Raw genomic sequence first — 21,377 nt, forward strand, 5'->3', positions numbered from 1 at the left:
AAAACTACAGTATACATATCTTGATATTTACAGAAAATAGGGTAGAAGATGTCTCTCAGCCTCTGTCTTTTAAACCAGCACGTTTCATTCCTTTGCTGCCCGTGCCTTTTCCTCTTTTCTTTCTTTTATGATGTGCTGTCATCAGTGCGTGCACCTATCTCACCCACTTGGCCTCTTTCATGTTTTGGCCCATTTGTCTTCATCAAATATAAAGACTACAGCAGCTACCAACACGGAAATGTGTTACCTCAGCATTAAAATCAGTCCTAATGTACATGCTTCTGTACACTCATTTTCATTTTAATTGTGCCATTTTGGGTCTTACTTAGATTACTGTAAACGGTCTTCCTGTAGGAAGAAACAAAATAATTTAAGAAGAAGAGATGCTTTGCAAAGCCTAAAGTTAAGCTAATTTCTGTGCTTAAATACAGAAGAAAAACTCTTTCTTCAAGGTTGCTCTTAGCAGTGGAGTTCAAAAGCAAACAAAAAGCCCACCGCACTGAATGTGACAAGTTTTAATTCATAAACACTCCAAAACATAACATAACAAAGTTAAACATAAGAGAACAAATGGTAGCAGCCTGCACCTCATCTGACCCCTACTCAAAAACATCATTTATATATTCCACTAGATTGGCTTTTTAGATTTAATTATGTGGTCAGGGGCCAAAAGTAAGTCCAGCTCTATTCAAACTACAGTTTGGTATTTGAGGATTTAACACCATTAACTTATATTGTTCATTTTATTGTCATGTTTACAAAGATTTATGAAAGGATACATGCAAGCAAATGATAGATCCTATGAGCATCTTCAAACACACCTGCTTCTACTAAATCTCTGTCTGCTTTCCATCTGTCCATCTGTCTGTCTGAATAATGACTCTCTCAATCCCTGGCTGTTCAACTGCTTTGTTGTCTTATTTATCCGTTTCCCTCATTTGTCTCTGTGCATAATTTGACTGAAGGAACCTGTAGAAAACTGAGAGTGAATGTATGATAAGAGTCACATGTACACACATGGCTTTCAAGAGCAATTAATGTACTCTTCAGTTAATATGTAAAATAGAGGGCAAGAAAAACTGATTCGTAAGACTAAAAAAGGGATTTCACCAGGCCAATACATGTGTGCTAATGACAAAAATCATGCCACTTGCTATTTCTAAAAAAAATGGATGCTGTATCTACTAGAGACTGAACAAATTCCTCAGTGGGGGAAAACAAAACGAGACTTGTTTTTGAAGATATTTTGATTCATGATATGGGACACTAAACTTGTCAAAACATAATTTCATTTATACAGAATATAATGAATACTGAATTTACAGCTGCGTCGCAGCAATGCTCAACATAAAATATTCACAAAGGTAACATAACTTTGTACTTGTAACACATTAACATGGCTCCTCAAAAAAAGAGCTCAATGCTGCTCATTTCTATGATACTGTAATTACACCACAAAAATATATTAGTAGTACTGCTACTGACTACCAAGATTCTAGTATTGTGTGACCCCTTTATTTGCTTGGCATATGAGTTATTATGTTTTTGAAGGTTTGCAACTTACAAGGACATATGTGAGAACCTACACATACCTATTGCCTTGCACTTTAGAAGGATTTATATGTAAGGGAACTAACAGGATATAGGAATCACTTCTGCTATAACCTGAGGTACGCACAGTCCAGACTGGTTCCCAAGAGTTTGCACCTTGGGTCCGCAGACAAGGGGCAGTAAAAGCATAAGACGAAGCATAAGAAATAACCATCCAAAAACGCTACTTCTAAGGCTTCAAAAGTCAATGGGTGACATCCTGGGGGTTTCAAACATCGTTTTTTTAACTGTCTGATTAGGCCTAAAAAGTAACAAATGTTTCAAAATACTTTCTTTCATATGCCTACTCCTCTAAGAGTGAAATGTATCATATGAATGGACACAGTTGGAATACGATCAGTTTCATGAGGACCAATGAATTGTGTTTCTTTATAAACTGACCCTATTGTACCCATTTATGGTCCATTTAGAGGCGTGGTTGTTTTGGATTCACAGTCACTGTGAACAGAAACACGGCCTCCACTTGGCTCATGCTAATGGACTAAGCCTCAGGGGGTTATAAGAATAGAATAGAATAGAATAGAATTCAACTTTATTGTCATTGCACATGCACAGGTACAGGGCAACGAAATGCAGTTTGCATCCATCCAGAAGTGCTTTAGTGATATAGATATATTACAATATATATTAGCAATAATATAGATATGTGAGTATATTACAGAAATGGGTCTATTATGGTATGTTATAATGTACACGGTATGAAGTATGTTGTGAATATTCTATAACTATAAGTATGTACAGGCTGTAGTGAGTACAAGCTATGTACAGGATATGAACAGGATATAAATATGAAAAACTATACAGAATATGAAATGAAATAAATAACTTTACAGAATCTGGGATATACAGCTATACAGAAATGGGAACTATGCAAGTTGTAAACAGCTGTAGGATTAAAGATTAGCGAATGTACAGAATGATTATTTACACAGAGCTATACAGTAGTGCAGTTAAGATAAGTGAGGGTGTAGATAGTTTCTACAGAGGCTATATAAAGTGCTAGTGGTTGTGAGTGGTGGTTCAGTCCATGTTATTATTGTGTTTGAGGGTACAGTTGTCCATTGTGGGTGTGTGTATGTTCAGTCCATGAGTTAACGTGGGTCAGATGTCAGGAGGCAGAGTTCAGGAGTCTGACAGCTGTGGGGAAGAAGCTGTTCTGGTACCTGGTGGTCTTAGTCCGGAGGCTCCTGTGGCGCCTCCCAGAGGGCAGGAGGGTGAAGAGTCCATGTGATGGGTGACTGGGGTCTTTGATGATTTTCCCAGCCCTTTTCAGACACCGCTTCCTGTAGATGTCTTTTATGGCAGGAAGTGGTGCTCCGGCGATGCGCTGGGCAGTTTTCACGACCCTCTGCAACGCCTTCCGGTCCGAGGCAGAGCAGTTCCCGTACCAGACTGTTATACAGTTGGTCAGGATGCTCTCGATGGTGCAGCGATAGAAGTTCACCAGGATGTCTGAGGACAGGTGGTTCTTCCTCAGAGTCCTCAAGAAGAAGAGGCGCTGGTGAGCCTTCTTGACCAGCTTGGAGCAGTTGGTCGTCCAGGTGAGATCCTCGGAGATGTGGACTCCCAGGAACTTGAAGCTGCTCACACGCTCCACAGCCGTCCCCTTAATGTGGATGGGTGGATGTGGGTCAGCATTCCTCCTGTAGTCCACGATGAGCTCCTTGGTCTTCTCGGTGTTAAGCAGCAGGTTGTTTCTGTCGCACCACTCAGCCAGACGATCCACCTCCTCCCTGTAGGCGGCCTCATCGTTGTCACTGATGAGGCCAATCACCGTGGTGTCATCTGCAAACTTAATGATGGTGTTGGAACCATCAGCAGGTCTGCAGTCGTGGGTGAAGAGGGAGTAGAGGAAAGGGCTCATCACACAGCCTTGTGGTACACCGGTGTTCATTGTGATGGTAGATGAGCAGCGGTTATCCAGCCGGACATGTTGGGGGCGGTTGGTCAGGAAGTCCAGTAACCATTTGCAGATGAGGGAACTGATACCCAGGTCTGTCAGTTTCCTGATGAGTTGTGAGGGGTGGATTGTATTGAATGCTGAACTGAAGTCTATAAACAGCATTCTGGCGTAGGTGTTGTTGTTGTCCAGGTGTGAGAGGACAGAGTGCATTGCGATGGAGACTGCATCCTCTGTGCTCCTGTTCCGGCGGTATGCGAATTGGTGGGGGTCCAGGGTGGGGGGGAGACAGGATTTGAAGTGTGCTAGGACCAGTCGCTCTAAGCACTTAGTGATGATGGGGGTGAGTGCTACTGGGCGGTAATCATTGAGGCAAGATGGGTTGGAGTTTTTGGGTATCGGGACGATGGAGGTGGATTTGAAGCAGGCCGGTACCACAGCGTGGGCCAAGGACAGATTGAATATGTCTGTGAGCACTCCTGCAAGCTCCTCAGAACACGCTCTGAGAACACGCCCGGGGATGCCATCAGGGCCTGCAGCCTTGTGGACATTGATCCTGCTCAGCACCGCTCCTACATCGGTGGGGGAGAGAGTCATAGGTTGGTGGTCTGGCGTCATGTCTGCTTTGGTTGTGGTTGTGGGGTTCCCTCGCTCAAAACGAGCATAAAAGTTGTTGAGCTCGTTGAGGAAGGAGACATCAGAGGATGCGGGGGAGGGTTTGGTGGTCCTGTAGTCTGTGATGGTCTGGAGTCCTTGCCACATGCGTCGGGGGTTGGAGTTGGAGAAGTGTTCTTCTACCTTCTTTTGTAATGGTGTTTGGCTTTTTTGATGCCCTTCTTTAGATTAGCCCTGGCTGTACTGTAGGCGTGTGCATCTCCTGACCTAAAGGCAGAAGCGAAGCTAATAAATATAAGGATTTATTGCCCTGACTCTATACAGAGCATTTGGAGACCAGAAGGGGGTTGAGGTGTTTACAATGGAACACAGCATTCATTTCTGTGTGTAGTAGTTAACGTTGTAGAGCCTGACAGGAATACTAAAAGTGCAAGAGAGATGCAGCTGCTGTGTGGGTGAGCTCTCTCTCCATCCATCTATCGTTCCATCTTTGCCAGTCTTTTCCTCTCCTTTTTTCCCCAATTCAATCACAGTTGGTTGGCTCAGTGTTCTAACCGACTGGTAGGATTTTCAATCATGTATGTTTTTTCTGTGACTTCTGGATACTGTGATTAGCTGTTGGAGTTCCCAGGCAACCCCATGTAGCCAGGGTAACAACTTTAAAAAAAATAATAATAATGTTACCCTGTCTTTGACACTTTGTTTCTTTTTCTTTTTCCTGAAGCTCATTCTTTTACCAAAAACTCTTGATACTCAGATGAGCAGGCAAACGCATGGGCATGAACTGCTCATGCACAGTATATGCTTCCATTGTTTAATTTGAAAAATGGCTGTTTAATGAATAGAATCTTAATAAGTCTATCACAAATGCAAACTTAGACATATGTACGTGCAAAAATTCCTACACACTTACCCACAAGCCAAACGTACGAAAGTGTGTGAGCCTTAGTCATACACCAGCACACAGAAAAAATGCATTTAGGGATTTCTGAGTCATCTGAGTGCATCTTGATTGACACTGACTGTCAGTTGGTAAAATCTTCCTCTGTCTCTCTCCTACACTCTCCAAAAACTGCACTCTGAGGCTTGCTTGGTGCGTGTGCGTGTGTGACGTTGATTGTCAGAGCATCTTGGCCAACCCCTGAGGCTTTTTACTTGTCAAGAAAGGTGTCTGGCTGCATTTCTCACACTGCAGAAGGGCATGTTTTTCCATGTTTGTCACACTTTCCTTTTGTTTTGTGCCATTTCCCACCCCATTTCTCCTTGCATTCTACTTCCTCCTCCTTTACCATTTTCTTCAAATACTTCCACCTTCCCTGACTCCAGAATCTCCAAAATCCTTCACCTCCTTTTGTCCTCCCATGAATTTCTTCCAAATTTCCCATCCTGTTTTTTATCCATTTTATCCACGGATCATTTTATGTATGTTGACAAGTAAATCTTGGTTAGACCTTTCTCAGTCGCCCTTCTTTAAACCTATTACTTCAGGTAGCTCTGTGTATATTATCTTTCAGACACATTTAATCTTTTTTCAGACTTTTGTCCTGCTTCTATATTAAAAAATTAACAACACTAGGTGTGATCTTTCAACCTTTCTAAACCTCTCCTTAATCTCTTTAGTTACTTTTCATTTGCAACTAGAAACTTTAATATATTGTTGGTTGTTATTTGCTCAGAGGCAACGTGCATACTCAATTAATAAAATACCCCACTTAAGGATTTCATTTGGGTCACAGGGAGGTGATCAAAATGGATAACCGTGCTCACATTCTCGTTTCTGCTTGTGTACATCTTTAAAAAGAAAACTTGGTTAAGTATAGATTGTGGTTTTGGTTAAATGCTAATGAACACACTGGGTCAAAAGTATTTTTTTCCAGTAACCAAACTCATGACAGTTCCGCTCATATCAGTTTTTATCTTTATTGACTTCCATCTTTGCCTCTAGTATTATATCTTGTTTAATGTCTCTTTTACTCTTTTTAGATTGCTATTACCCCTCCCACAATTCTCTCTCTTTCCCTACTCCCAAACCACTCTTGCTCTTACTTCTCTTACTTATTGCCCTAGGCATTTATTCTTGTGTGTGTGTATGGGTGGGTGGGCGACGCGTGTGCTCGTGTGGCAACGCACAACATGGAGACGTCGAGATTGCCTAGTAGCTTTAGTGTGCAGAGCTAACTGGCACAGTGACAGGAGATGAGAGACTGGCATCAGACTGATGTTACCTCTGGGAGAATCAAGCCCAAAAGAAAGCAGGGAAACAGGTGGTTGCTGAAGAGAAGGAGGAAAAGCAGTGGGGATAAGGGGGTGAGCAACAGATGAGCATGAAGGGTTAAATCAGAGAAAACATTTCTCATAAGCATAGAGGAAGTCAGATGGAGATGGAGAGAATTTAGGAAAGGGAGGAAGAAGATTAAAAAAAGAATTTGATTGTTTTTATTAGATGAAAGAGAAAAAAAACAGCAGTGAGCAATGAAGAGATGGAGAGTGGGTGGATTGAGAGAACAATTTCTTCTAAATGTCCTCAAGAGATATGGTAGAAAAAAAAGAAGGAAAACGATTGCGGATAGACATTCTCCTTGATAGACAGGTGGAGCTCAGAGGGGGAGAAAAAAGTAGTAGGATTATCCAAGGCAGGCAGAGAATGAGAAACAGACTTTCATCCATGGGATCAAACTACGACAAATGAGCCAAGTCCTCTAAAATGTAAATGAGGAGTTTCTTTCCAATATGAGACATCTACTGCTGCAGAAAAAAAGTGACACCTACACTACGAAATGACTGACAGCAAAGAAATTAAACAAATCACAGGACTTTGTGAGGACTACAGATAACTTAAATCCTTGATTGACAAACTATCACTTTCACATATTATTACTAAATGCAATTTACAGAATACATTAAATAAATACTGACTGTCTTCTTTCTGCACCAATGTGGCTCTGCAGTCATTTCAGAGCGGATGAAAATGTCCACAGTGAATCTGCTGGCTAGATCTGAGTAGCAAGCATGGCTCCAAAAAAAATAACAACTGACTCAAGACCTGGATTTTTGTGTGTGTGTGTGATGTCTGTCTGCACATGACCCTGTGTGCGTGGGTGTGTGAGAAAGGTGATGTGCCCTTCAAAAAGTCCAGTTGTGTTCAACCTATTTTCATTCACCGTGTTCAGGAGTCCTGTGTCCTATATGTAATGTATGTTGTGGAACAATATGATTACTCTTGCCACTTTAGGATTTCACTATTATCCACATTAATAATTATCTTTGGAGGTTTTGACTCCTTGATTTTACTCACCTCAGATCCCTGAAATATACTGTATGTAACCCTGGTTAGTTAAAAAGAGACTGTTGCACAGCAATGCAGTCACAAAATATCAAAGATTTGTGCCTGAAATTAAAATGTTTTAATTCAATTAATTTTTAATTGTATGATGCCAAATCACAACAAAAGTCGACTCATGTATTATATAGTGTATGTAGTAATGTAGTAATAACGACTGACTTTTCCTTTTGACATGTAATTCAAATGGTTTGATCAGACTGCAGTAAAGTCCATCATTTTAAATCTTACTTATTTAACATTTATCTGACATTTTTCTGTCTGGGAAAGTAAAATCGATAGACCACCCTGGTTGTTGCAATCACTTGAAATTTAAAAGAGAAGTATAATCAGGTAAAAAACAAAAAAATCATGCTTTATGAACACGTGTCTATTTCTATGCCTGATTTCCTTATCAAATCATCTTGTTTAAGGCGACTACACAGGTGCGCTTGCATTTTTATTTCCGTTTTAACCACTAAGCACCCACACAATGCCCCAATTCATCATCTAAACAAACCTGAAACTGATTGGATTGACTGAAATCCAATCAAATAAGGAACTCTGATTTGACTGGATTTGGGGTCTGTACATACAGGTGTGCAAAGCACACACGATACACAAAAGTGGGGCACACGAGCGAGTATTTACACTTTTAAATGAATACTCATCTGCTCACAGTCACACTTGTTCAGTCATGCAAGAATTCCCCCCCTACACACACCCGCTTGCACACAGCCTTTCTCCATATGACTGCATTGTGGGAAATCTGCTTTCTGGAGGAGGATATTACATCACAACAGTCAGCCAGCTCACCCGGCTTCGCTCTCCAAACTGAGTTACCGTGGTTACGGCGTTGGAAAATTAAAATAACCCCCACAGGAGTTCAGAGTATTATGGAAATTCAAAAGCCAAGTTGAAGTTGTGAATGAGTTATGAGAAGGACACGGGTGGCGGGAGGTGGGCGAGGTGTTGTTGTATTCGCAGACAGTATAATTACCAGACAAAAAGGGCAGCAAACAGACATCAACAGCTGAATGCTAGGAGTGGGGATTCCCAGAGGGAGTTGTAATTGTGTTCTTTTATATTAATTATTTATTTATTCTGATAAGCAAACACATAACCTTCAGTATATTAAACTACAGGCTTGAGAAGTCACGCAAGACGCCCATAACATAATGTATTCTAACTTCAATCACTTGCTGTCACATTAATGACTTAGGAACAGAATTGTTGGCCCTTTTTTTAAATAATCTGCTGAGATGGAGAAATAATATTTTTGTTTTTACTTTTGCTTTTGCTTGCCAAAGAATGGTTTTAAAGTTGCTGTTTTTTTAAAATTATTTTTTATGACAAATAAAAATAAGATAATCCTGGTAAAGCTTCATATCAAATTTGTTACACCATGTGTTGTGCGCCTCAAAAGTCACTATTATTCCCGTTATTAATGACATGACAATAAACCCACAATGTAAACTAATCTAATTTGTCTAATTACTTTTAAATAAAATCTAATATGGCCAAATGGGAAATATGAACATGCCACTTCCTGTTACAATGGGTACTTCTGGAGAGTTGAGACTCACCCCATTGGCTCTGCTCATTGCCTGGTAGTAGATGCTGTAGCTCTTGGCAGGTGACAGCGGAGGGTTCCAGAAACCACCATAGCTCTTGTTGTCCCCCACAGTGAAGGGCTGTACCACCGTGAGGCTGGACGGTGGTAATTCAGCAGCAATGTAATAGGGTGAGTCCAAGATGGAGGCATTGCGGAAGCTCACTGGGACAGAAAAACACTCGGGGGCTTCAGAAGCGGCACGGCGGGTCTTGGACTTGCGCACCTCCTTCACAACAAGCTGGTAGGAGCTGGAAAAATAAATGATGTCTTTAAAAGTAGTGTCTTATGTTGTTTACTGAAACAGGAACAAATCTACTTATCACTAGCTAAAGCAATACTTATGAGGAGATGGTTTACGTGGCAACGACAACAGCCAGAGTTTTTGAAAAGAATAAAAAATTAATCACAATAAACTGACAATATTTCAACTGTTATTTGTCCAGTTAGTACAGTAGAGACAGACTTTGTTTTGAAATAGGGACATAACACATAAAACTGACAACTCTACTTCAACTTTACTATCCCCTGTAGCTCACAGAGTGCTTTAAATTCATTATTACAATGAAAGCATTAGCAGAAGAGGCCCGAGGTCTGCTATGAGGGGGAAAAAAATTCACAAAATCCCAAACTAACCATTAAAAAGGCGTATAATTTGTTATAAGGGTCACTTATTTCTGAACGACAGATATACTTTAGAAGCTAAACTTCAAACAAAGTTCCTGGCAAATCATTTCCTGTGCTGATTCAGCACCCCAGTACAGCTTAAAGGAAGAAAATACGTGTGTGTGTGTGTGTGTGTGTGTGTGTGTGTGTGTGTGTGTGTGTGTATATATAAGAGAACGGTGAGGGTAGAAATGAATGGATCTTTTTCAAAGTCCAAACGTGTCTCCTCTTGCCTTATATTCTTTATGTGTACATCAATAGCACGTGTGTGTGTGCATGCTCTCTAACAGGTGCGCATTTACCTGTATGTGCTTTGGCAGGTGTGCTTGTGCTTGTGTGTATTTTAACACATGTGTAGTGGGGTGTTTATATACTTGAATGAACATCTATCTTTGTGCAGTGGAGCTGCTTTCATGTGTATGTGTGTTTCCATTACACTCTGAGAGGCTTCATGAATGGCTGAGGGCTCCTTTAGCGGTCAGGACAAACGCAGCGGCCCTCCGCAATTACCTCCGTCCTCCACGCCAAGAACTCACTTCACAATTATACGCAATTAGGGAAATGTATGTTTCTGTGAAGGGGGCCGTGGCCAATTATCCCCTGTTCCCGTTTGGCAGCTTTCATAAAAGATAATTGCTGATGACCAAAGATGAGTCCCTCTCTCTCTCCCTTACTGTCACTCTCTTTGCTGTTTCTGCCTTTCTGGTAAAATATCCATTTCAAACTAATGGCTTTCAGAGACTGCACAAGGGATGAAGCAGGGGCCTAGCACAAGGAGCGGATAGGGAATTGTGTATGTGTGGGTCTGTGTCGAGCGCTTGGGAGCCCTTATATGTGTGTGTGCTTCTGTTGTAACTATCCATGTCTTTGAATACATATCCATAGGTGTGTGTACGTGTGTTATTGTACCTTTACTCTGTTTGTGAGATGTTACACCTTTACAGCTTGAACATTTAGAGTAAGGGGATTTTCTGAGACTGGTGGATGGCTGTGTGATTATTAGGCAACATAAAGCGAGTGAATTCGAAAAGTGAAGAAATCACTGTGTGTGTATGTGTGTTCTTTGGGGGTTTTTTGTTTGTTTTTTTCCCTCAAATAGACAGCTGTTACTGTCACTGTTAAAACTTGGTTTTAAGCTTTAAAGTTGAAGTTTACAGTTAAGGCTTGAAATAAATATATCTCATCAGTACCAATGAAAAGTTTGTTCAGACCTTCCACTGGTACTGTATACTTCTAGAAAGTGTTTTGCTGAGGCTTGCAGACATGTTTTTTGTCATGCACTCTGATGAATGGAGCATGTATGTATGAATATATTGGCAAGTAAAACTGAGAGATTTTTGAGAGTTATTTTCTTCATGTTCCTGTTTTGGAGCAACTATATTATGTGGATGTCATTTTGTGTCACACTGAAGTAATATTCCTTCCAGCCAAGCCACTCTATCATGGCAACACCACCCACCAATGTCAGTGGTTTTGCACAGCAGGACAATGCACTGTTCACTTTGCAAAATCTCATCAAGACATGTTGAAGGAATGTAACAGAATCCATGATGCTTAGCCAACCTCGAGACTCAGGATGCCCGAGAACAAGCCAGATCCATAGAAGTCTAAATCTTAACCCGCTGGGCTCAAATAATCTGTAATGTGCTACTGTCATATACCACAGGACAACCTCAGAGATTCCATGACAGGCCCAGCAGCTGTTTTAGCAGCATGAAGGAGACCTACACAATATTAAGCACTGGATTTTAATCAACTGGTGCATATCTGCACTGACAGTCACTGTAAACATTTACAATGGTTTCCGTTTGTGTGCATTTATGTGAAAGTGAACTTGTAGGCACCTGAGCATGCAGCCTGATGTGTGTGTCTTATGAGTGTGTGTCTCAACAGCTGCTTCGCTTTACAGAGCCTTTTCGAGAAAAAAAAAATCTTATCTAACCTCCTAAATTTCAGATGCTCTGATCTGCAGGATGAATAAGAAAACAATTGCAGCAAAAACATTTGTGTGCACATTAACAAACAGATGCCTTTTTTTCCTGCTTCCACACGTACATCTGTTGGCACTTAAAATATGTAATACTTGCACCAAACACACATAATAAGCAAACACATTAATGGGCTTTTCTCTAGTTGATAAACACATGAAGATGGTAGCGATGAGGGTGCGGCCTAATTCAACATGAGATATATTTGCCATCTGCGGGTGATTAATGATGAGATATGATAAGGGATTTACAAAAATTAATGCTAAACCACTGACCTACACTCACATTTCACAAATCCATTTCCCAAAGTCTAAATTGAAGTGATATATATTCTCCACACAGCATTGTCGAAGCTCTATTTCCCTAAAGGCGAGCGAGAATAATGTTCTCCCCTGCACCAATTAAATGGATGAGATCACATGTTCAAAGTGATCTTTTAATTAAAAACATGCTGGCTGAAAAAATGAGAAAAGGAAAAGAAATAAATTAGCTGGGTGCCTTCACTCGCTGCTTTGTTTTGAAGTGAATACAGTGGACTGGTGACTGGGAAAATAAAACCTGTGTGTGCCTGATAAAAGCATTCTAAGGGATTTTACAGAACATGCAAATACAATCTATTTATTGGAGAAGTCATTTGCAAAGATGTTCTTGCACCACAAACGTTGTGATTTCTCCGGTTGCTAGACAAGCCGCACAATCTGCTGCTGACTATGGCAACCTGCTAGAGACCAAAGCAATCAAAAGATTTTTGATTGGATACCTCTTTGCAACCAATGACCAGTGACTGTCAGCAACCTCCAGCAACCACTGCAGCATTCACTCTTCCTTAGTGATCAGCAGGTGCCACTGGCCTGTCTGAATGAGGCTCATATAGTCAATTTCACTGACAGTTAGCAACTTGCAGCCACCAGATAACACACTTTTTCCCTTGTGTCTCATGGTTGCCACTGACTGGTCACAAGGCCTGTTTATCCGGGGCCTTAAGAGACATGTGGGTGCTGTTTGTCCTGTTTGACTTTTTGTTGAATGTTGATAAAACTAAGAATTAGCATTAATTACATTTTGTGTTAAATGTGTCTTTTAGTTAACCAAAACTGGTAGTGTCAGCAAAGTACAGACACACTTTGTGAGCCAAGCTAAAAACCCACTCCAAGTGTTAGTTTATGCTGAGGCTTTTTTCTTTTATACTGTTTAGTCCTTGTTTTCACATGTATGGTATAAATTAATAACACCATCAATATCTATGTATACGACTATGAATACGGTGTTTTCTGTACAATATGCTCAATAAAATCCAAATTTCCATTTCCTTATGTTAAGAATTTGATGGCTGAAACCTTAAATTAAAGCAAAGTTTCAAGTAACCAGCTAAAGTATCAGACACTTGGGCCTGCAATGTCCAGTAGAAGTTGCAATTCCACTAGTGAATAGCCAAAAAGTTACAAAAAGCAAAATGAGTAATGGCAAAATGTTTCACTGACAAATTTTTAAAAAAAAAATCATTCTCTGAATTCCTTTGCATACAAATTAGACTTATATGTGTGAGTAACTGCAATGGCTCTAAAAGGGCCCTGAAGGAAGACCAAAAGAACATGGATGGAAAAAAGTAGGGGGGGTAATGAAAAGGAGGTAGATGGGATGCTGGGAGGAAAAATGTGAGTAGGACAGCAGAGGATAGTAAAAGAAACTCTATGAAAAAGAAACTAAAATTTTGTTAAGGAATGTTAAGAAATTACCTGATAGGTGCTCCGCGGGACTGGGCAGGTTTCAGCAGGATAGTGATGGTTGTCTCGGTCTCATTAAGTGGAGACTCTGACTCATACTCTGGCATCATGGGGGCTGAAAAGGTTTAACAAATTTAAATTTTAAAACAGGTTACCGTACACGGACAATTTTATTGGCCAGCATAATTTAAAAAGCTCTGGGTTGTGGTCAGTCATTTGGTAGAGCACATTTTGAGTCCTTATACCTTTCTTAAAAAGACACTGAAATTAAGTTAACCTGTTTGAGCCATGTCATAGTTTTGTTATTCTCAGAAAAAAACCCACCGGATGTTAATCTGTCTTGAAATGAAAGACCTTTTTAATTAGCTGCCCTCCAGGAAGCCTTTAATGAAAATAATTAAGTAACATGACAAGTTCAAAATAAGACAGTTTTATAAGGTTTAAATAATTTTCTAAAAACATGGCTGATTTGTCCCTTCGTGGTAAAAGTTGTGACCTGAAGCTAATGCAACTCAAAATGTCTCGTTACAAAACAAATGAAAACTTTTCTGATCATTGGTGTTTATATAACACGTTTATTTATCTATCAGATGAAATTAAGGCTAAAACAATTTCACAAGTATAAATATAGTAAATGTCTAGAACAAAATATGCAGATTTATTAGCATTGTACGTGAATTCTGGTAACTTTAGCATACTATACATTAGTATACTGACATTTTACATGAATTGTAACAGTACATGGTTTTTGTTTTGGACTGTAAAACTTTATGTGACAAGGCCAAAGCAATCATGCAATCTGATGCCTGTGGGATCATGTCTCTTTGGACTGTCAAACAATGGAGCAAAGAGGTCCACATAAAGATACATGTGCTTTGCCCATCAACGATTCACGCCCAGAGCCAGCACATAGGAGGTACAGTTCTTACACATGATGAATAAAATATGAGATCTTTTAAAAACTGTAAATATGATAAATGTCAAGAAAAAAGTACAAGGATGTGTAATTCTACTATACTGACATATATTTGTATACCGAGATGTTACAAGCATTGTGACAGTGCATGATTTGTCATTTTTGGGTTTTTCTTCCTGTTTAATAAATAATAGACGGAGCATCTAACTTTATGGGGCAAGGCCATGCAATCTGATGCCTGTGGGATCAATCCTCTTTCGACTATCGAACATTGGAATAATGATGCCCACACAAAGACAGATGACCTTTGCCCTTGACTCATTCATGCCTGCAGTGAACATATTGGAGACACTGATCTTTGTAGCATGCTCATACACATGTACAAGACCCTAGCAAAGAAGATATATCCCTGTTTGGATATATCTTTGACCTATGCATCTCAGACTGATGGATTGTCTGTACGAGAGACTGTGCCCTATTGAACAAGAAACCAATATCTCAAAAGGGTTTGACTGCAATTTGAAACAAGTGAACATGCTAGCTGACCAACAATCATCCTCCTTCTAATGACACATGTTTTAGAAATAGCGATACATCCCAAAACCAATCCCAAAAGTAACTCTGTACAAAGGGTTTGTAAAGGTATAAAATCACAGAAATACAATATGTTTCTTGACTTACATGCACACCAACAGTGCTTTGCAAGATATTACCAGAAAGGCATTCTAGTACCTTTGTGGTAGTATACAAATACATTTTTTTATGGTCTCGCCTTTAAAGGGTTAATGTAACTATTAAATGTAACTTGAATAAAAAAAGAAGTCTAAAAAAACCCAACCTTTGAGGTCTACTTCTTCGTCACTGACAAAGACGGACGGGCATATGGCAAAGCCAGCTATGTTTCCTCTGAGTCAACAATGGAAGAAAAAACGCACCCTCCCATGTGTATGTCGAATCCCTGATTTAAAACATGTAAATGCTAAATTGCTATGAAATGTTCTGTTTTTTTAACATCACAGTATATCTCAACCAGAATGACATTATCAGGATGTATAAAGGTAAAGAAGAAGTAGATGTAAGCTCCACCGCCGAGGGCTTCACAGCTATTCTATTACACTCAAATTTTAATTTCACATCTGTCATGCCCTCATACTGGAGGTGCAGCATATAAATGTCTGAGTAGAACATCAACACTTTTTTCCCTGATTGGTATGGCATTCAGGTTATTAGCATGAATCCTACCCCCGCCACTCTGTCCATCTATCTCTATGTGTCTGCAGCATTTAATTTAAATCTCTACATCATGTAGCTCCTGAACGAGATAATAAAGATTGGTGATGGCGTGACATTTGAAAGAAGACACATCTGTTATGTGTGGAGGCACCACATTTCCTTTTTGTTCCTCTTGGCAATGTGTTGTTAAGTTTTGAAAGGATGATGGAAGAACAGAGGCTCGGTGGAAAGGTCACACTAAAAATCACTGTAGGTGTTGACAGATAGGACAACACTTAAAACATACTGTTAACACATTACGCATTCATCTTCTAGATCAGTCAGGACTTCATCGTGTACAGCAGCACTGTGACAAGGATTCAGTGGTATATTCGCATTTGACTTTAAGCCACAAACCCACATTTTGTTTTGTTTTTTATATTATAGGGAATAGAAGTGACGTGTATACTGTCAACACATGGTAGCGTATATTGTAGTTTACTGTATTATTGTTGGGTTGTATTATTGTAGGGTTTTTACTATACAATATAAAGAGCTTAAAGCAACTGCTGTTGTGATTTGGCGCTATATCAATAAAACCGAATGGAATTGAACTAAGTTGAATAGTGTCGTTAACAGAAAACAATTTCAGGCCACATTTTTTATAAACCACACTGCTTTTTTTAGTAAAAGAGTGGACACTTGTTGTGGCACTTAACAGACTCCAGGACTGAATACAGATAAGTGAAGTGGTTTGAATACAGAGCCTCTTTTGAAACAAAGTGAAAGCACAAGATCTATGTATGCTAGTCAACTATGTAATGAGACTGACAAATGTGGAAGTGACAAGCTTTCAGTGAAATACCGAGTGGTTTATATTTCTAAATGTTCATATTTTACTCTGCAGCTTTTGTATTCATTCCTAAATTAAAATTATTCTCAGTAATGCGATACTTATTCAGAGTTCCTTCTCTATAAAGTTGGCTTGTAACCATAAGAGTTTATCGGTTTAGCACAAACTTACAGGGAGTGTCTCCTCAGAGCTTTCTGTTTTCTTTTGTTTTTTCAAAGGTCACAACTGCCTCAATGAGGTCTAATTAGCTAAACAAACCACAAAGGAGAGACAATCCAGTAAAAGATTTGTAAAGGGCTTACAGGAGAATTGTTGGAAAAAAAAAAGGCAAAATGTGAAATCAGAAAGGCACACAGAGAGATTTAGATAACAAAGAATGAGCTGAAGGGTTTTATTTAGCATCAGTCATTCTGTCATTTGGGCATCACAGCATAGCCTTCTCTAAACAGTTGAAATGATAATGTTCTCTCATTCAAGAATAAAGAGCTGTATTAACATATGAGGGCACTTCACAATTCTTGCCACAAAAGTTGATTGTTTTTCCTTTTTTTGTGCAGCGACTGACATTTTCTGTGGACCAAGGCTGGTGACACAAACAGGGGGATACAAAGCCAGATGGGAGAACAACCAAATGGTCATTCAGACAAAGAGAGACACAAATTAAAACGCTTATTTATAGTGCAACTGACTGACATGTCAGCACACAGGCTGTCTAATAAACACGCTTTTACTGTCTGTATGTGGTATTAATGTTTTAAGAAGCAAATAACACCTAACAGTATTGTTTACCTGCAATCTTGGTGGTTATGCGGGTAGTGACAGGCGGACCAAAGCCCTTGTTGGTAGATGCTTTAAGGGTGAAGAAGTAGGTGGTTCCTGGGTACAGCCCAACAAACAGATGGTGGGTCTCATTCCTCTGCTTGAAAACTTGTCCCCGCTGGGTTGTCAGATCAGCACTGGGGTCCAAGGAGCTCAGTGCCTTATAGGTAATCTAGAGGTAGATGGGAAAATTTTACATTTAAATGCACTTACATAATTCAGCTTTATTTATTCATCTGTTTACATTTGTTTCACTCACGCAATTTAAATAAACAAGTGATAGCTCATTTAATTTTAACATGACTGAAATATCTTTTATTTATTTATTTTTTAAAGGAAGGAACAAGCAGGTTTGGTTTAACGTTGCACTTGAGGTTTTAGATATCAATTTGTTTAAACCAATTTTTGTAATGCTTGATTTCAATCAATAATATCTGTTTTCGTTTTTTTATCCATAAGTAGTTTGGTTCGGTTGAATAATGCTTCAAAATTTAAAAAGAACACATTTATGCGTTCATCTAATTGTACACGCAGGCATGCAACAGCATCCTTTGGATTCACTGATGTACAGCTGGTGTACAGTTGGCTGTACAACCAACCAATAAAATGAAAAATGCTATAAATGCTGCATGGCCTGAGGGGAATTGCAATCAGTGATCTTTCTTTTGTCAACATGAATGTTCAATTTTCCCATTAGACATTTCATTTGATTTGATTCAATTTCAAAAATGCCAGCTTAAGTGCAGTCTTAGAGGGTAAAATATGTTATGGTATAAATAGTAATTTCAACCTGTAAAGAATATCAAAATAGACTGATTTTCTTTCTTCTATTTTTTAATCTTCAAATCAGAAAAAAACAAAAAACAAAACAAAAGAAAGTAAGCTTTAAATTCGGAGTCACCGTCTTCCAAACACCTCCACTGACACATCTAAAAGATCCAGTAAATCAATCATCAGTTATTAAATTGTCTGCTAAATGCAGTACAAATCAATTTTTGGAGTTCAAGAGATGATGGCTCTTTACAATAGGTCTGTGTGTCTCTCCACGATCTCCACTTTGTGACTGGAACAAATTGAGCAAATTGACCCGTAACCATTAAACTGGCAGAAACACTAAAATAGTTCTTCTGTTAAAAGAACTGTCAATGTCTGTCGTGGTGTTGCTACTGGCAAGTTTCCACACTGTGAAACCATCAATGACTGCACACATGGGCACACACAAACACGCACGATAAAACACAGGAGGACAGCTGTCATTGTGAATGACAGTCAGTACAAAAGATTATTGAGTGGTGGGAAAAAACACATTAAAAGCAAATCAACTCCAAACACATTTCAGCACTTTGTGGTTGCGTGTAAGTGCTTGTCCGAGTACATATCTGTTTGTCCTTTAGCCACAAAGTGTGAAAAAACGTACTGGATAAAGTGTGAAAGTGAAAACAAAGAGGCAGGTAGAGCAGGAGACTGAACCAGAGAGACAGAAACAACAAAACGAGTGAGCCATAAGTCTTTTGCCAACTTGCAGAGCTACCTCACCTAGAAAGATCACATCACTAAATGTCTAAATGACTCACATCAACTGAAAAGTTACCAAATACATTAACTAACAAGGAGAAAGATCCTTAAGAGATGCATAATACACAGAAATAACTGAGTAAGAATAAAAACATTTTGAGGGAGACAGGGGGAAAAAACAACAGAACTGTTCTGGAGGAACAACATGACTATGACCTCTCCAGTTTGCATTCAGGACTAAAGACAATATGTCATATTTCAGAATGAACAGCACAGAATGACACAAAGGGGTTATAAGGTAAGGTGGAAAAGAAAGAAAAAGGTGGACAAACAAACTGAAAACAGCATAAAGTTTTGGAACAGAAATGCAATGAATAGATGATAGGCTAATTTAGACACAAACACATTTGCGCAATCAAACAGTGATGATTATGGATTCCAGGAAGGGTTTTAATTTAATGTATTGATAATCTTTAGCACCATTACTCTCAATTTAAAATGAGAATACTGCATTGATATACACTCAAAGCAGATTAGTGGGAGTGAGTAAAAAAGAAGACAACGAGGAAAATAATAACGGTGATAAAGAGGAAGATAAAAACAAGACTGAACAAGAATGAATAAGGAAAAGAAAGCAAGGACATGAAAAGAAACAAGTGATGTGGATAGACACAAAGGGAAAATGGGTAGCTTCGAGTGTGCATGGGAGTGTGTTAGAGTGAAATAGCACATTTGTTGGAGGACGAATTCAGGAATTCAAAATCATGGACGTTGGGTGGTCCACGTCAGCCCATTAACAGTCAAATCAAAGGCATTGATAGCTGGGTGCATCACTTCAACTAGGCCCCAGGCTGTAGTACTGATGTGTGAATACGTGACTTTGGATGGATGTGCTGGAGCAAATACAAATGCAAAGAGTGAGGACATACGACAGGACAGAGCAGAAGAAAGGAAAGACGCAAAGTAAGGGAGACCATGGCTGTGTCCCAATTCAGGGTCTGCACGCTTGAAGTACGCGCACTACGCGTACTACGTACGGTGCGTACTATAAGTACGAGACGTGCGGAAGTGAGAGGCTTGTGAAATGGGACTGTATACGCTTCGTCGCGCTGTTCAGGTTGCCTAGCAACCATGATAATAATCGCAAGACAGGTTATATACAGCATTGTTTGACAGAAATGAAGGAGAAAAATGTTTTGTTGGTCATTCATTTCTGTCATGACATCACTTTGATTAGTTGAGTATCTGAGGCTGAGACCACGGGACTGTAAAACATGATTGTTGGGCTTCATTTCTGTGATGAACAGTCATTTAAGATTAGTTAGTAAATAACTATATATATATATATATATATATATATATATATATATATATATATATATATATATATCTCACTGACTTTCAGCTTGTTTGTGGATATATGACCGACTTTAATTATTAAACATTCGCACATAAATAAGTGACGTCATATTCAGTACTTTTGACAGTTCACTCTTCGGCCGCTCCATCTTATTAGGGAAATTCCACATACATAAATGTAAATTTCAAAACTCAACCCCATCATTTAATTTGTTTTTGACTGAAATTGAATATTACTTAAACTCTCTTAAATTAACTTCCAATAAAAAAGGTTTATCATTGATTGAAATTCATTCAGAAATGTTTAACGAATGAGCTGTCACAACTTTCAAGTACAAAGTTGTTATGAAGTCTGTCACATTCCCCCCCCCTTTTTTTCTTTTTTTATCCTTTATTTATCCTTCTTATTTCATTGTACTGTATATTGTTACTCTTATTTGCCTTGTATGTCTACTGTACAAACTGAACTGGAATGACTGACTGTTCGCTTTATAAGTTCAATAAAGTTTGGAAAAAAAAAAAACTCTTCGGCCGCTCCCTTCTGCCGTATTTTGCGGCAAAATTCTCCACACCCACCGCCGCGCTATGAATTGTGGGATATATGGGGCCACGAAGCGTGCACCGGACCACGCTTAATATTTGGGGAAATTGACGGCACATTTGGAGTATGCATTTGAAGCACACTTCGAATTGGGACAGCCGTCGGCACGTGGCGTTGACGTAACCGCACTTGAATTGCGTACTTCAAGCGTGCAGACCCTGAATTGGGACACAGCCCATGTAAATATGTGAGAAAATAGAATGGCTGCCCCAGACTCGGATATATGATGGTGCAGAAGCTACAGTACATTCATGTTATTAATAAGCAGAAAAAAAGATTCATAATTAGTTTGAGCTCATTTGTCTGCATTATTTGATGCATTGGGATTGCCACTGTCCCCTAGTGAAAAGCTGTTCCTATGGATAGCAATAGTTAGAAAAGAGATCAGAAGGTCTGACATGAATGAATGTTCCCATTATGTTCAGTAGCTCTTTGCTTCTATTGTGAATTTAATGCGAGACTGAAACTCTACCTTGTCTAGATATTTGGAGGCCGCTGCTCTTTTCTGGCTAAAATCGAACTACCTCAAAACCCACCAAAGTTGAAATAAGAGCCTAAAGCCACAAACAATGCTTCTACCAGTCTTCCTTCTTTTTTTGTTTTTTCGTCAGTTTTATTGCCAGTGACCTGAGATGGTAAAATGATAAGAAGTTTTCTCCTCCACTTT

At 39.3% G+C, this 21,377-nt stretch overlaps 1 protein-coding gene across 1 annotated transcript in view; it reads right to left on the bottom strand.

The window, feature by feature from the left end:
* Positions 1–21,377, bottom strand: part of ptprt (protein tyrosine phosphatase receptor type T) — a 317,310-nt gene that overhangs the window by 120,197 nt on the left and 175,736 nt on the right. Inside the window, exons 12-14 of the mRNA XM_085353386.1 lie at positions 17,206–17,407; positions 13,448–13,550; positions 9,032–9,308 (exon numbers count right to left, since the gene is read on the bottom strand). Of these exons, the coding sequence (XP_085209512.1) occupies positions 9,032–9,308; positions 13,448–13,550; positions 17,206–17,407 (582 nt within the window). The remainder of the gene's footprint in view (positions 1–9,031; positions 9,309–13,447; positions 13,551–17,205; positions 17,408–21,377) is intronic.

Source organism: Diplotaxodon limnothrissa, linkage group LG5, assembly GCF_057381915.1.
Source record: "Diplotaxodon limnothrissa isolate DT_005_m linkage group LG5, D_limnothrissa_male_GT1.1, whole genome shotgun sequence".
Taxonomy (NCBI): Eukaryota; Metazoa; Chordata; class Actinopteri; order Cichliformes; family Cichlidae; genus Diplotaxodon; species Diplotaxodon limnothrissa.